Here is a 16,957-nt window from a genome sequence, read left to right on the forward strand (position 1 = left end):
GGTCGGCCAGGCCTGAGGCCTGTTGCACGTAGGTGACGACGACGGCTTAATTGTAGACCCGTGCATGTCCACAATAGGTGTGTGACAGTTACGTCTCTGATTGGAGCGTCGCAAAATGGGCACGATGTACCATACGGGCCGCGGTACTTTTGCGCCCAAAGGGTGGTCACGGATGGGGTAAGTGCAACCCCAACACGAAGCCTCCGCAACGTAACCTCCTCTCGGCGGGTTAAACCACCAGGGAGGTCTGACCCACACGGAGGTATAAGAGCTCGTGTGGTACGTCGGAGGCTTTCTTTTTCCCGTAGCATCTGTCCTTGAGCATCCTCAGGAAAATGCGGTAGTGGGTGCGGTGTGACTTGTGGGTGGGTTGCCAAATCAGCTTTGACAAGGTCCGGCAAAGCGGCCCGAGGCACCCACTGAACACGTATCCGCACAGATGCGGAGGCAGCAAGATGGTGAATACTATCCGAGAGTGACGTAGACCGATACACTCGTCGTATATCGTGGATAGCTTGCGTCGAGTCCGTACGAATGAGGAGCTGAGAGCATCTGTCAGGTATAAGAAAAGGTATCAGTGCTGCCAATCCGTCACGTATGGCAGCCAGCTCAGCAAGGTGAGCCGGTGGTGCGGGATCCGCAAAATACGAGCATGTCTGGCAAGCCTCTGGTATTGATGGACATACAAGAGCGGTGTGAATGGTGGTGCCACTCACACTGGCATCAGTATAGGCGACGAGAGTGGCGGTATCTTGGTGATCGGCACGAAGCAAACGGGAAACTTGGGCGTTCGCCTGGCGTGGAACCGGGTTGTAAAGGCGACCAAGAGGTTTGTTTTCAGTGAGTTGCATTTTGTTCCACGGGGCAATAATGCTCGTCTCTGAAGGGGATTGGTGAACTTCTTGGCCCATGTACCGCGCCAATGCAGCAACCGAACAGAACGTTGATGGCTTGAGGTTGCGCGCACAGCGACGCTGGTGTACTAACTCGTCAATGGTATTTAGTTGGGACTCCTGCTGCAGTACTGTTAACGGAGTGATACGTGGCAGTCCAGTTATGGCCCGCATGGCTTCGTGGTTAATCGCCTCTAGACGTGCCCACTCTGCCAGCGTGAGGTGATGAAACTGGGCGCGGTAGACGAGCCTCGGTTGCAATATCGAACGGACAAGGAGGCGAGCCATGTTGGAGTTAGCGCCACCAGATTTCTTCGCAATCCGTCGTATGAGATGGATAGTTTCTGATGCCTGCTGTTTGGCACTTTTGACCCAAGGTCCTGCAGATCCGGTGGCGTGAATTTCCAGGCCAAGCACACGGAGATTCGAAGTTTCATGTAGCGGCTGCTGATCCAAAATTAACTGCAGAGGCCGAACTCCAAGTATACGACGTCCATACTTGTTCGCAACCGACATAAACTTCGTTTTTTCTTTGGAGATTTCTAGCCCAATCTGGGTGCACCAGTTATGAGTTATGTCGAGGGCCTCTTGCAAAGCTTGTTCTTGACAGCTGATTTCAGGGTGCACTGACCAAAGGGTGATGTCATCTGCATACATGATGTATTTTGCGTGGTGTATTAGCGCCAGCTTCCATCACAGTGGGAGGAGGGCCACGTTAAAAAGAACTGGTGCTAGCACAGATCCCTGTGGGACACCTCTATTGGAAACAAACCGTCCAACTTGTTGACCTGCTAGGCGAATGGAAAAGCTGCGATCGTGGAGAAAGGCTTTCACAAACGCGCAGACTCGACTGGGGAATTGGAGCCAGTGAAGAATTTCCACAATAGCATCATTGCTCACATGATCATATGCCTATGGTTTGTGGATATGTGCCACAGGTGATTCACAGTGTGTATCTTAACCCATGTCGCAGACACACGGTATAGGAGTCTTCAACATTGCCGATGGGTGAAATATCCTGTTGGAAGCAAAGAATAAAAATTGCAGCTCAAGCCAGAGTCAAACCCAGATATTCTGCATGGCAGTCAAGTATTCTACCACAAAGCCATGCTAGTGTTTCAAACTGCTTCAGAAAAAGACCCTACACAAGCGTCATGTCACAGCAACGCCAATTGTAATTACACTGTTGGCCAGCCGCTCTTATATCAACAAAGTAAACATTACATATGTGCACCTATGACTCCGTACACTATAGTCAAGCGTTGTGCAAGTATGCCTAGGACTGCTACTTATGGTATGCGCATCATCGCACCATACTGTGAATTTGTGGCAATGAAACTGGCGTCTCTGCTCTATTGTGATGCTGACGTTACGTTGGACCATGAATACACGCCAGTGTACTCAATGTGCCTTAAGACCGCAATATGCACAGAACTGCTCATTTTACACAAAGACAGCGATCCACCTCACAACGCTTGGCTCAAGCAAAAAATCTTGCATAAGCTGCCACTCACCAATTTCTTCACATGAAACTGATTCCCACAACACGTGGGATCTGGTGGATTTTCTGCAGAGGAGCTGTCTTAATCTACCCTGTGCCATCATCCTTGTCGTGGTAGGAGTAGTAGGCATCATGCAGGTCACCTGACCTGAGGGGCGAGATTGAGGCTCGGTGGAAAAAGCGAAAGGGTGGCGCCTCGCCAAGAGTGAATCGCTCGGAGGGAGAGAAAGTGAGGAAAATTGTGCACTCGCTCAGATAGGGAGAGGGTGTGCAACGACACATTGCCAAGCTTCCCGTAGAAGCGCACTTGTCTGCAGCGTTCTGACCTGAGGATTTTGCCCATACTTTTGGTATGACCTCTAGACAGGGCTAACTTCCCAGCACAAGTTTCAAACTTCTTCCGGACATCAACAGCCAAGAAAAATCTGTGCATACTTCAGGCAGATAAGGAAGGCCTTCTTGTAACCTTGCCCAATGAAGACTTTCGTTTCCGCGCAAAGCTTCACAAGCTGTTGGGAAACGCTTTGTAAAAGTTACAGTTAAGAGTTCAAAAATCAAGAAAGAAGCCCACGATAGTCTTGAGGCAGTGGATTTGCTAGGTTTGGCCTGTAGTATACAGAAAGCACAATTACAAGAATTGTCAATTTTTTTCACTATCAAGAGCCACAAACCCGAACAACCACTGCGTGCCACTGTTTCTAAAAGGGAGACCTGGCAGAAATTTTTAGGTGGGTTACCTACAGAAAAGCCTACCTCGCCTGGTAATTCATGATCCCTACCGCATGCGCAATTCACAGGAGGTTGTCAGCTGCCTGAAGGATCATAATTCTATTGGGTGTCCCATTTTAAACGCGGACATTGTTGACCTGTTTCACTCCATTCATCAGATCATCTTGTTACAATATGTTAAGGAATGTATTACCAAGGATAATAGCGAAGACGTGTTCATCAACAATTGTGGCATTAGTGTTAGCAGTTTCGTGGAACTATTGCTTTTCTCCTTGGATTCCACCTTTGTGTCGCGTGGGGGTGTCTCCCTGTAAACAACGCATGGGGGTGTGCATAGATTCAAGAGTTGCCCCGATCCTGAGTGAAATTTTCCTTGCCAAGGTTGACAGGATTCTTAAAGAGAAACTAGAAGGCTTCGTTAAAGTTGCCTTCAGATATGTGGACGACTATCTGATTTTCCTGCAGCCTTCCATAAAAAAATAGAAATGACCTTGCTGAACATGTTTAAAGCGTACGGGCTGGATTTCACCTGAGAGGTTCCTCAACAGGAATCGTTGCGCTTCTTAGATATAAATATCAGGCTATTACCAAATCACATTTGTTGGGAATACCAGTCGCAAAGCGTTAAGCCTGTGTTAAATTACGCCTCCAGCCATTCAAACCTGGTAAAGACAGTGATTGCATCGTCTGCCATAAACGCAGCCTTATCTAAGTCTTGCTTATATATGGTGACCAACAGTGTAAAAACGCAAGTAGACAGGCCTCTTTCAGCGGGATTTCTGAATTTCGTCATTTCATCAGTGTGTGAAAGTTGTTGCAGAACGTAAAATAACTGAAACAGGGGAAACCAGAAAGACAGAAAGAAATCAACTCAAGTAATGTGCATTGGGGGGCTAGTCGGTACAACATTGGTACGGTATGGAACTGCACGGTTGACGGAACACAAGAAGAAGTAGTACAGAGGACGAGCGCAGATTCTGCACTCGTCCTGTGTACTACTTCTTGTGTTCCGTCAACCGCGCAGTTCCATATCGTACTACAGAAAGAAAAGAATAGAGTGGCTGTTATCCCATACTTTTAGAATATATCTTATGGGCTGAAGAAAATGAGGTCGAGATTTGGTGTCGATGTGGTTTTATCAGCCCCGTGCAAAGTTGGACAGATTTGTAGGCTGACAGACGAGCGCCTTAGCGAGATGTCAAGTATGCGCAGTAAAACATGCAAATAAATTTGTAGAACTCTCCGTGGGTGTTGCCTACAGGCTACCTCTAAACGTGCGGGCGCAGCTACATTGAACAAACTGGACGTTGTTTAAATAAGAGGTTAGGGGAGCATACGAATGACATATGCAAAGGAAAAAGTTCCAACCTAGTTATGCACAGTAAAAGTTGCAGCTGCCAACCTCAGTTCCAGGCTGGGTATGTGTTGGAATGCCATAAAGACCAAGCAACGCAGGAAATTGCAGAGGCTTATTGTATTAGAAAATATATGATAACATGCGCATAAGTCAAACCCTCGGGTGCTTTGCATGAAAAGGAATTTGCGCTTTTGGATCTACTTTAGTCTTTCAATCGATATCACTCTTCCTTGGTTTTATCAGTCAACTTACCGAATTGTGACACGTTATTGATGTGTGCTTGATAAAAAAAAGTTTTTTACCTGTTTGTATATATATCTGCACATATGTGTCGTGAACAATAATTCAGTAAGTAGTCTGCGCTCGTGTGCGCCCCTCTTTGCCTTCCGTTCTTCACTCTGTCGCCTTCCTTTCAGCACTTACGTGCTTGTGCTGCAAACTCTTGAAAATATTCTCTGTGCATTTGTATTTAAGTAAATAGATTTACCAATTAGCAGCTTACCAGCCCTATCTTTGCTTATAGCTACTTGTATAGCGCTGAGTAGCACTTGCTGCTGGGCTAGTCAGTTGATATCTATCTAACAACCATAAAACTATGTTTACCTATAGCGAAACAACGACAAGTGCTCTCCTTTCCCTTTTAGTGCTTCCTTATTATGTGCTAACAAACAGTTCTATGGCTTCTTGTACAGTATTGCTTGAGCCTCCCAGTGAATATCACCATTAATAATAATATATGAGTTTTTATGTGCTAAAACCATGATTTGATTATGAGGAATGCCGTAGTGGAGGGCTCCGGACATTTTGACCACCTGGGGTTCTTTAAGATGCACCAAAATCTAAGTACACGTGCCTCTAGCATTTCACCTCCATCGAAATGCGACCGCCACAGCCGGGTTCGTACCCACAGCTTTTGGATCAGCAGCCGAGCACCGTAATTACTTTGCCACCACGGTGGCTAGTGAATGTCAATATTGGCCCGCTACAATGACATTCTGAAGACATCCAACATCTGCAGAAAGTACAGCTCATGGCATCATCCGACAAACAATGCATGGACATAATGAATCTCTAAAAGCCACATAAAATCCAGCACATGGTGTGATGTAGACATAGAGATATCCCGCTGACGTTTTCTGGGTGTATGGTAAAGTGGTAAAAAAATTTGCATACGTCAAATTGCACAGCTTTTCAACAGGATAGCTAGGTGGGCTAGTTAGTATCACATTATGATATAAAACTTTGAGTGCAAATAAACGACAGAGGACGAAGAAGGGAAACACAGAGAGCGTTTGTGGTGTGTGTTTACTTTTTTCATCCTGCGTCGTTTATTTTCGCTCAAAGTTTTATATAACGCGGCTTTTAAGCCCAGAAGACCAGCACAGCACGTATAATTCCTTTGCATCATAAAGTACTGCAGACATTAAAGGGAAGCTGAAGAGGTTTCCAAAAAACACAAGTTACAAGCACACTTTTTTATTACAAGCAACCTGAACACGAAAATGAACGTCAAAGTTCACATCGCTCGACCAAAAATGAATTATTAGTGAAAAGAAACGAGACACTTGTGCATGGCACACTGTGAACCAGGCTAGACAGCCTGAAGTATCTTTAGTACTGTGACTTCAGGCCACGTAATGTATCCCCACAATGCGTCTCATCGCTGCACTACAATGGAGCTCCCCCTGTTACTTCAGTTAGTGCTGAAAGTGCAAGATGTGTGAATCTTCCACGCTGTCTTGTTACTGTTCTGATGAAGTTTGTACCTTTAGTACAACCTAGGCATTTGAGTTGTGTGATGAAGTCTGTGAACAGAATCATTAGGCTCATCATATGTGTGCAGTAAATAAAATACAGGATTTAATATTTAACTGGCACTTTTTGTCCGAAACCTCCTCCGTGCTCTACAAAATTTGCGGTTATGGAAAGTAACGTATTTAATTTTGACAAGTTCAGTGATGGAAGCGACATTTTGATTTTTGGAGCAGATTCTGGAGCAGAAAAATTAGTGCTTTGGAGCAGCTATTGGTGTTTTCGGAGCAGATGGCAAAATATTTCAAATCACTCCTGGAGTTTAAAGCATCATTTAAGCATCTCATAAATATTAATATTTATTCCACATATAATAATCACTTCAAATTGCAAGAAACAAATAATTAAGCAGACGGATGGTCATTGAACACAAATTAAGATGAGCAACATATATTTGAAATACCAGTACTTGTGGCAGAAATGATATAAAAGCGATAAAGCTGAGCACCAAATTACAAAAGTAGCCGCAATCACATGTACAGTGATGCTACCGAGGACTTCTGATTTGGAGCAATTTTTGGAGCAGCAAAATTTCCGTTTTGGAGCACTTTGGAGCAGCAAAAATGTTCATCTTGGAGCACTCTGGAGCAGATAATTTTGCATCTGGGAGCACTCTGGAGCAGCAAATTTTACATCCTGGAGTGTACTACAGAAGCATATTGCATTAACATTCAAGCACCTGAATATTATTATGGGGCTCTTATGAAGGCTAGAAATATTTCAATTCATTGCAAATCTGATGGAAAGAATCATCTCAGGATAACTCCATACTTCACTCGCTAATGAAAAAATAAGGGCTCATGCAGTTGAGTGTTCTGAATTAACCACTTCGGCGATTATTTTCGACACTAGCAAATAAACAAACTACCGGATCAATAAAATTGCAATATATGAAATAACACTCTAAATACATCTACGTGGTTATCAGCAGGCGTGGTAGACAAACGCCGTGACGTACAACAGTACATCAATGCTAAAGAGTCACACTGTCCCTAATGCATTCCCCTGAGACGACTCAAAGGCGAAAGCCAAGTTCTTTTTCTCGATCGATGTGTTGATTCTCCCCCTCCCTCTCTGCAAGCTTTCTGCACCTCACCTGGTTTTACGCTAGCTCCATGATCGGCGCACCGATCACGGAAGCAGTGTAAAGCGACGATGTCCTGTGATGACGTCATCACATGACATCACGATATATGACGCCATGATGACGTCACAAGTTTTGACGATCTATGACGTGATGATGACATCACATGATGGTTATATTTTGCATCAATCGAACGCCGCCGACGGTCAATTTTTGTGTTTGATAAAGCATCTAAGGCTTTCGCATTAATATTGCGGATTGAACGTTAACAGCCTGGCCGTTAACAACCTGGTCTTACATACCAAACTGTCCCCCACCATGTCACCTCTGTGCCATGTGCGAAACAACTTCGCTTATCATCCACTTCACAGCTCCTTAATTTAAAAAAATTATTGTGATAGCAATTATATGGACACTCTCGGCGGATTTTTGCCGTCGCCGTTGCCATAATTTTCCGTATAAAGTCCAAATTAATAACGTCACCACGCTCATTCTAGCCGCGGGTAAAAGCTCGCTAGCGCTGGCGACGAACGCGGCTGAAGCGGAGATTAAACTAGCCGGCCGTCTGTCTCCGTCGCACGGACAGCGCATGAGATAACATCTTCCCGCGTGCGGGCCTGCCGTCGATTGCTCATCAAACAGAGAGGAAACGCCCCGCCCGTCTTTCGTAAGGAGCACGAAGGGACGCCAGGGGAGCGGAGGGGGGGGGGGGGGACGCATCGTTCGAAGGGCGCAGTCGCTTGCGCGCGCGCTATCTCGAGGCATCAGGAGACGGCTCGTGAATTTGCTGTGCTCTCAACGCTTACTTCGCGTTTAGAGAACTAAGAGCACGAAAACACTTCGGTTCCTGGAGCGGCCATATTCCCTTAAACCAGCGTTTTGTTCAGTTACGCGAGATCGGATCCAAAAGAGTTAGCTGCTAGCCTTACTTCTTTTAACCATACAATTTGTTGGTATCGCATTCATTGCTTCGCCCTTCAGCGAAACCGGGTTTTTTTTTTAACCGTCAGCTATTGACCCTCGAAAGCGAGGGGCGGACGTGTAACGTGGCGTAGCCGCTTCACTGTGCGCCGTCAGCGACGGGCCCGCTACTGAGAGCTGCGCATTTGCGGCTGCTCCGATCAAGAGATATGCTGTTATTAATGAGATGACATTTTTATAAAAGCAAACGAAAAATTAGAATCGGAACCCTAGCTAGTGAGCTCAAAAGGGCAGGGCCTTTTAAGGGGTATTTAGCGCAGAGTGATTACAAACTCGGATGTGCTGGTGGAAGGAATTGCGAAAAAGCTTTTCTAATATCTGGGGTTTTACGTCCCAAAACCATGATATGATTATGAGAGGCGCCGTAGTGGAGGGCTCCGGAAATTTCGACCATCTGGTGTTCTTTAACGTGCACCTAAATCTAAATACACGGGCCTCTACCATTTCGCCTCCATCGAAATGCGACCGCCGCGGCCGGGATCGAACCCGCGACCTTCGGGTCAGCAGCCGAGCACCGTAACCGCTATGCCACCGCGGCGGACGAAAAAGCTCTTCTGGATGAAGATCCATGAATAAAGTATATCTGAGGAAGTGTCAACGCGTTCCCACCGTTCGCGTGCTCTTCCATAAACGCGAAGCAAGGAAAATTCGATATTGTTCCATATATATACTGCTAGCCATCCCAGATTTCATTCCGCAATGTCCAGAAACGGAAGTGACAGACATTTTAGCGGCACGCATGTAGTTATTACTGAACATTGCTTTCATTATGTGCCGTACGACGCTTGAAACGAGCTATCAGCAGCGTTTCTAGAACAGACGACGTCCGCCGATGAATCGCCGTCGCACTTTCTCGCTACCGAGAGGCCTAGACGTCACGAGCCTCTGCGGAGAGCGTGTTTTGCTGTCGAGCCGACTTGCAGAACAGAAGCTGCGTCGGCACCGTGCATGGCATCGTGGCTTACTCGGGACGCACGCGCGAGCGCTATTTATTCAGCGGAATAATTCTTGGTCCATGGTTGCGACTTTGGTAGCGCCAAGATCAAGCTGCACATGTTCTGACGCACCGGCAGTGCGATTGCCGGTGATAGACGCCGCCAAACCCGAGACTTTGGCGCAGTTTGGCGCAATTTTTGTCGATATTATCAGGATGGCGCAGTAAATTCAATTTGGCGCACTTTGGCGCAGTTGGCGCAGGAGTGGAATCACTGCATGTAACTACTTGACAAAGCAGCAGTTTATAATCAGTACGAGTTCAATATGTTATTTTGATATTCACCAAAACAGCCAGCATGAAAATTTCAAAAATAAAATAAGCTAAATGAGCTATACATTTGAAATGCCAGTTCTTGTGGCATACATGAGGTCAAAGCTGACGAAGTGCAAGATGTAATCAGTCACACATCAAAGTCATCACGGATACAGTTAGTAATCATTATGATAATGAACTAATCTCACACACATTTTACAAAAATAGTCTGCTTGTCAAGTACAAATATACAACTAAATCAGGTATACAGGGTGTTTCAAGAAATGTGCCCGAAAATTCTCAGAAATATGGAAAATGAGATATTTTCACGCTGTCTTCGTAATTACTTTTTCTGTGGCGGCATCTTAAGCTGAGTAGAGGCATCAATTACGGCAGGAATTAAATAAATTAAGTTCACTTTTTAATTACAGGAGACGGGTGGTCGAGTCAAATGGGAAATTGCAGCCATTTCTGCGAAAAGTTGCCGCTTTCAGATTTAACAAAAGCAGCCGCTGGCAATTATTAGCGAGTAATGACATGTGGCTAATGACCCTTAACACATCAAAATGTAAAGTTCAGCCGTAAACATAAAAATTCTAACTATATATACCGCATTCAAGACTGCCTACTATCGTGTGTGTCCCATTACAAATACCTTGGTGTTAACCTTGCTTCAGATCTATCATGGTCCTTTCATATTTCATCGGTATGCACAAGTGCTTAAAAATCCTTAGGTTACATATGGCGCAACTTCAGAAATTCTCCTGCTAATATTCGTAAACTAGCTTACTTCACATTTGTTCGCCCACAACTTGAGTTCACGTCCTCCATTTGGTCTCCATATCATAATAACTACCGCACTAGAATTTATCCAAATAGGGCAGCACGGTTCATCTTGCGAAAATATATAGCTAACATTCAAGTGTCACACGAATTAAAACTGATCTTTCCCAACATAGAGTTTCTTACAATAATACCTAGAGGGGAATCTGGCGCTAGTGTCTACGCGGGCTGCTTGAGACGCGCTTCAACCACCATGGGAATGATGGGAAGTACAGGCTTCGGATTTGCTTCGGATGGATTAGGTTCTTGAGATTCGCAACGCTTGTTTGCCGAGTGTAAAACAAAGGTATATGAAGTTAATTCCAATTAAAACTTGCTTCATTCTTTTGTATGTAAAACTTATTGCAAAAAGTTTGCGTGACCGTGAGATAGCACTGAAACCTGGACAAATTCAACCACCAGGGTATGCATTGCTCTGCAATTGTGTTCCAGATTTGGCATCACCAAATAATGAAATATTTTTGTACAACACTTGAAGAGAAACACGCTTGTTTTTCCCTCGAAAGTACGCATTATCTATTTACGGAAATAACAGTACTGTATTGAGTGAGAAACACTTAACGTATCGTCTGCTGCGGTGCCAGGTGCGTCTGTTCAAGTGGTCTGCCTCCAACGCATCTCTCGTTTTGTTGTGAAGTCGAGTCAGAGGAGCGCGACGGTGCGTCTACTTAGCTTCGCCGTCATTTTGCAACTGATTTGAACGAGTTTTGGTAAGACGCGCTTATCAAACAAACGTGAACTCGATGCAGTTTGCTGCACTGACATGGGACGCTACATCTGTGCGCAGCGGTGAGTGCACGACGCTTTGCTAAAACTGTCAAATACAACCTGTAAAGCTGCAGCGTCGCAGCAAACCAAGAGATCTAGCGGTCTTCAGCCTCTTTGAACAACAAAGGCGCTGCTTGAATGCTTTGAAACGCACCCCACTACCCACGCCTCGCGAAGAACGAAACTGAAACTGTAGAAAAAGATCCGTAGACAGTTCGCTAGCTAACGCTATCCAATCCGAAGCCTGTACTTCCCATCATTCCCATGGTGGTTGAACGATCGCAGCGCCAGTTTCCTCTCTAGGGTATTGTATGAAACTCTATGTTTCCCAACAATCATTAGGTAGGCGCCGTGACATAGCCCTACTCCTGTTATTCTACAAGTATGTATACATTCTAATAGGTCACGTTCATTTCATCTCTATGTCCCATCTCAAACGTCCAAAAGATTGCATAACAATATAAGTTTTACACGTCTATATGGTGACACTAACATTCAATTCAGCAGCACTTCCACGCGCCATCAGATTATGGAATACCCTGCCCGAGAACATAGCTTCATTGTCCAGCCCTGACACATTCCATCACCAACTAATTACACATTTCATTGAGGTCACCCATTAACAAGGCTAGATTTGTATTTATTGTGTCCGTTTTGTGCATGTATCATGTATTTATTCTGTATGTATTATGCATTATGTACGTATTATGTATGAAGTGTTGAAGTTTTCTATGATGTACAATAGTTTCTTTCTGTTCTTTGATACCATTTATGTTGTGTTGAATGATGCGATTTTAAAGCCCCCTTACACAATGCCCAACGGGCCTGTAAGGTATTTCAAATAAATAAATAAAGTAATGAAACATGGCAAATTTTGACAAATTTCACTGGTAAAACCGAAACTCGGAAAAGCGCAACAGCCATACTCTTTCAAGACGTGTAGAATGAGCAAGCCTCGTTGTACCAACCATCTACTGACTTTGCTTTGTGGCTGTGTGGGTTTCTTTTGCAATTAGACCACCTAGGGCGTACGTACGTTAAAAATGCATAACTAACACGCCTGCAATTTCCGTCGTGAACAGTGACGTCATTCTGGTCGTCTGCTAGTTGCACTCACGGGAGATGTGGTTTCGGTTTCGCCAGTGAATATGGGTGAATTTCATTGCTCCGCAATAATTACCAGAGGCTGATTTCTCAAAATCTCAAAGTGGCAATGGCCTTTTCACAGGAAGGACAGCAATTCTTCCATTTGAACCGACCGTCTGTCTCCACTAATTAAAAAGTTAAATTATTTATTTTATTTTATTAATGTCGTAAAAACTGTGTCTGGTCATTTTAAAATGTCTCCCACCACAGAAAAAGTAAGTATGAAGGCAGTGAGCAAAGATTCCATTTCTCTTATTTTTGATTATTTTTGGACACATTTCTTGAAACACCCTATACATTAACAATGCCAGGACATGTAGCACTGTCAATGTGCTAATGTACAGCTAGTATACAAGCTGCATACTAGATGATAGTACAGAGCTCATTTTGGTTTTCGTTTAGGCTCGCTGGATGGTCACACGGTTAAAGTTCATTGTTTTTAGTTCCCCAATGCCATTTTGGAGCAGGTTTGGAGCAGTTACTAACAAATATTACACTTTGGAGCAGAATGGAGCAGCATTTCTCTTTTGGAGCAGTTTGGAGCAATTGGAGCAGCACTTCCATCACTGCAAGTTCTTTTAATGTGAACTCTTGTTGCAGCCGAGAAGCACACCTGAGATACCTAGAAGCCGTGGCACTGTGCCCGCTCAGCAAGATACCACAGGCGACTACAGCTTGTGAAATACCTGACAAATTCTGACACCTGTATGGTATCAAAACTTAAGTGCCCTGTGTACTCCTGGACAAACAGCACTACACATTTTCATAAAACACGCATGAAACAGCCTGTCCGAGTATATACATGTATTGTTCACTGAAATTAATGTAATCAATGATCCAGGGAAAACAACGGCCTCTTACAAAAACTTATAATTGCATCACGCAGTAGTTCTCTCCAGCTCAACATTTCGAAACTATTTATGCTACTTGATAAAGTAAATTCAATGCATGGGCCAGTTGGCATTTTTTGCTAGGGGTGAGCCCCAAGCCATATCCCTTCCATTGCCTGAAAACATTTAAGGAGTACTGACACAAAATTTTGAAGGCGAGATAACTTGGGGGATAGATTTCTGTGGATACGCACATAATCTACAAAATATGAATGGCTAATATTGCTTATAACGTATTTAAAATCAATTTTAAAGTGTGCATCACACAATGTGAAACACCCCATCTCACAACATCAACTTGGTCTCAATGGAAACAGCCAACAGCCACCAGCATCATGAGGTTGTGTTGGCTGCCATAATCCTTGCAAGCACTCTCTCCTAGGAGACCTTTTTTCGACGAAAAAAAGGGAGCACCTCCTTTACAGACTTGCACAGGAGTACAAAGGCTGACGTCCTTGCCTAGGCAGTGCATTTTTGGGGGGTCGTGCATATTTACATCCCGGAAAAGATTACAGCAGCACCCAGGAAGCCTTCATTGAATGGAGTTGTCAACACGGAGCTCATGTGAATGCGGTTTTGTCTTCTCACATAGCCATATATGTTCACATAAAAACCATTCTAGGTCCCACCTCACTTGGTGCTCAGTGAAACTGCGACTGGGCACAGTAAAACCATCTCCAAATAATTAAACATCTCAAGCAGTTGTGATAAGCTACTTATTGGAACAGAAAAAACAAGATGTCAAAATTTTGTGCCAGTACTTTTTAACACTGCATTGTTTCTAGACACGAAGTAGATTAGTGGAATAAACTTTCGCATATGAACTTCCAATTTTGATCCAAACAATTACTGTGTGCCTCTCTCAACACACGGCAACCTTGGCTTCACCCTCCTCTCATTCCTGGGCGTCATGGTCTGTACATAAAGAGTTCAATCCGCTCCTCAAGCTTAGATACGTACAAAGCAAATGTTGCACGCACGCTCTTGCTCCACAAAATAATGGCATTGCAGTTTATGGCAGGGCAAATGCTTCGATGCTGAAGTTGCCATTTGCGAGACACTGTGTGTGCACGTCTTTGCAGCAGAGCAAGGCAATTGCAATGGGCACCGTTGAAGTGTGAATGGTGGTTTGGCATGCTGAATTCATCTACAGGAAAGGCTTTTGGTGTAGCACAAAAGGAAACACCGACACGAGAAGGCACAAAGGAACCCCACACAGCGCTGTGTGGGGTGCTGTGTGGTGTTCCTGTGTGCCTTCTCGTGTCCGTGTTTCCTTTCGCACTACACCAAAAGCCTTTCATGCGAGTAACCAACAAGCCCACGTTGCAACCCTCATCAACAGGAGACAACTGCAATTTACTAGCTCATTGCCTGTACCATAATGCGATAGTATCTTCAGTTAAGTGCTTCAATTGAGTACTTGCCTTTAGAGATCTTTCCAATTATGCATAGTGCTCACCTTTCTGCTCCAATGACTACTCATAATTACAGCAGTAACTAAACTTGACACCTTTTTCTATGAAAAACCACAAAAATGACTTCTATGTGCACACTTGGAGCAAACAATGATATTGAAGAAAGAATGAGCAGGCTGTAGTAGGTATTGCCTCTTGGCACAGTTTGGCCAAGCAATCACATCACTGCATGCCTGATGACGCTGTGCTCTTTGTGCACTAACTTATGCGTACAAAGGGCTATGCTTGTTCACCATGTTACCCACTGCAGGTAATAAATACTTAAGCAACAGTTCATATCAAAAGACATAACAAGTGGAATACATGCTTCACAGTCCAGTGTACTATTTTGTGATTGTAAAACTTGCAAGTAAACGCAAACTATCCCAGCCACACAATCTATTATAATAAGCAACAATGATGCAATTCACCTAGATTTCTTTTTTCTTTTCCGATTGCCCATAGGTGTTGGTATTCGAGAACTATTTGATGACCATTCTGAGCTTCAAGTAGTGAATATTTCATGCAGGCTTGCTCTGAGGCAAATAATTCGTTGCTAAAATTTTAAGAATATTCGCACACCTCAGGAGATAACATAATAGCAAGGCCTGATACCCATGCGATTCGTACTATTTCTGTCAATATTGTTTCTTAGCGATTATTTTCTGTGCTTAAGTGTTCTACGTGCATCATCATAAAATATATATTCAGATACGCCGTAGGCTTATTCGCGGCGACGATCTGAAGGCTCCCGAAGCGATCCTTTCATGACTTCCGCCACCGAAATTGTTTTTAATTATTTGGCAGCTGTCACCACAGTGCGTCGCTGGTACATATTCCGAATCCGGGCATTCTGCGCGGGAGTCGACTGTTCTACTACTGAGCCACAATGCTGCTCTCAACTGACCTTTCAAATAGTCGGCACAGCTAGTTATTGAGGTGCAAGTGCCAGCAACAAAATCGCCCTTTTTTTTCTTTTTTTCAAAATGATGGCGATCAATGCGATGGCATGTTAATTCACTAACTCGCCGAGTAACGTTTCCAAGACATGAAGGCGAAGAAAAAGAACAGCGTCAACGGAAATCAGTGTATGTCATCTCGGTCGACACCTCCTACCTTCTAGGCTGAGGTTCTTGGCGGCTTCGCGCAGAGTGCTCCGCAACTTCTCGGCGTTCCTCCCGGCGACGCCCCACCGAAGGCCCTCGGAAGAACGGTGCAGCTCCTCCACCACATACAAGCCCGTCACACCCGTGGCGCCGAAGAGGACGATGTCGAGCTCTCGCGAAGCCATCCTGTCGTTGTCCACGCTGCGCACCTTCTACCGCTTTCGAAGGCGTGTCGCTGAGTCTCCCCGAGTTTCCGCGTGCGTTGTTGATGCAAACTACCGTGCAACTGTGCGGTGGCTTCAAGTGAGAGTGGTGATAGCAGTGATAGCACGCGTCGTGTGTAGCTATGATCCATGCCAGTGGTGGCGCACACGTCGCATCCACAGTAGCGAGGTGCGCCGGTGCGGCCGCTGCTACCGTATCGGCGCACCGGATGAGATGCATAGTCCGGATTTTGCAATACGCAGCAAAAGAGATTACACGTGTTACGTGTCCGCGTCCATAATGCCGACATGTTTCGTGCCAGGCTGCACAGCGGCAACAGGACGAACAAATGACCGCGACGCTCTTGGACTCTGCATGATCCTGCGGCTGGATAAAAGGCTAGCTGCCAGACAAATTTACTGTAAAAGTGCTGCTTGCTGATCAGCAAGCAGCACAAGCAGCCTTGGGGGGTGCAAATCCGTGTTACATCGCGGCTAGGGAAAGGGGGGGGGGGAGAGAGAGAGCTGGCATAGCTTGGGTGGGCAAGTGCCGGTGTGGCTTGAGGGTGGCAAGTGCCCCTTTTGCACCCCCCTGCCTACGCCCATGGCCACGGTGGCCCATGGCTGAGCCAGTTCTTCATACTGAACTTGAGAAAACCCGCGAAAAGAGACGCAAACATTAAGTTAGGGCAAATTTGATGTTTCACCCCCCTTTTTTTAACATTCTGAGAACATGTGTGTTTCTGAGGCCAGTGTGGTTTTCAGTTATTTCTCAGTCCAGCGTGGTGTATTCCTTTCCTTCGTGTATGCGTCTTCTTGCTGTTCTTCTCAAGTATCATTAATGAGCAAGTAATGAAAGCCAGGAAATGGATCGTTCTTCCTGAATATCTTCAGAGGGTGTGTAATTATGCAAATACTGAAGTAACCCCGCAAACATTTCA

The 16,957-nt window shown here is 44.9% G+C and overlaps 1 protein-coding gene across 1 annotated transcript in view; it reads right to left on the reverse strand.

The window, feature by feature from the left end:
• Positions 1-16,088, reverse strand: part of LOC119374614 (saccharopine dehydrogenase-like oxidoreductase) — a 199,011-nt gene extending 182,923 nt beyond the window's left edge. Inside the window, exon 1 of the mRNA XM_037644780.2 lies at positions 15,824-16,088. Within this exon, the coding sequence (XP_037500708.1) occupies positions 15,824-15,998 (175 nt within the window). The 5' untranslated portion in view covers positions 15,999-16,088. The remainder of the gene's footprint in view (positions 1-15,823) is intronic.
• Positions 16,089-16,957: the final 869 nt, after the last annotated feature.

The sequence above is a fragment of the Rhipicephalus sanguineus genome, chromosome 11 (assembly GCF_013339695.2).
Source record: "Rhipicephalus sanguineus isolate Rsan-2018 chromosome 11, BIME_Rsan_1.4, whole genome shotgun sequence".
In the NCBI taxonomy this organism is placed as follows: domain Eukaryota; kingdom Metazoa; phylum Arthropoda; class Arachnida; order Ixodida; family Ixodidae; genus Rhipicephalus; species Rhipicephalus sanguineus.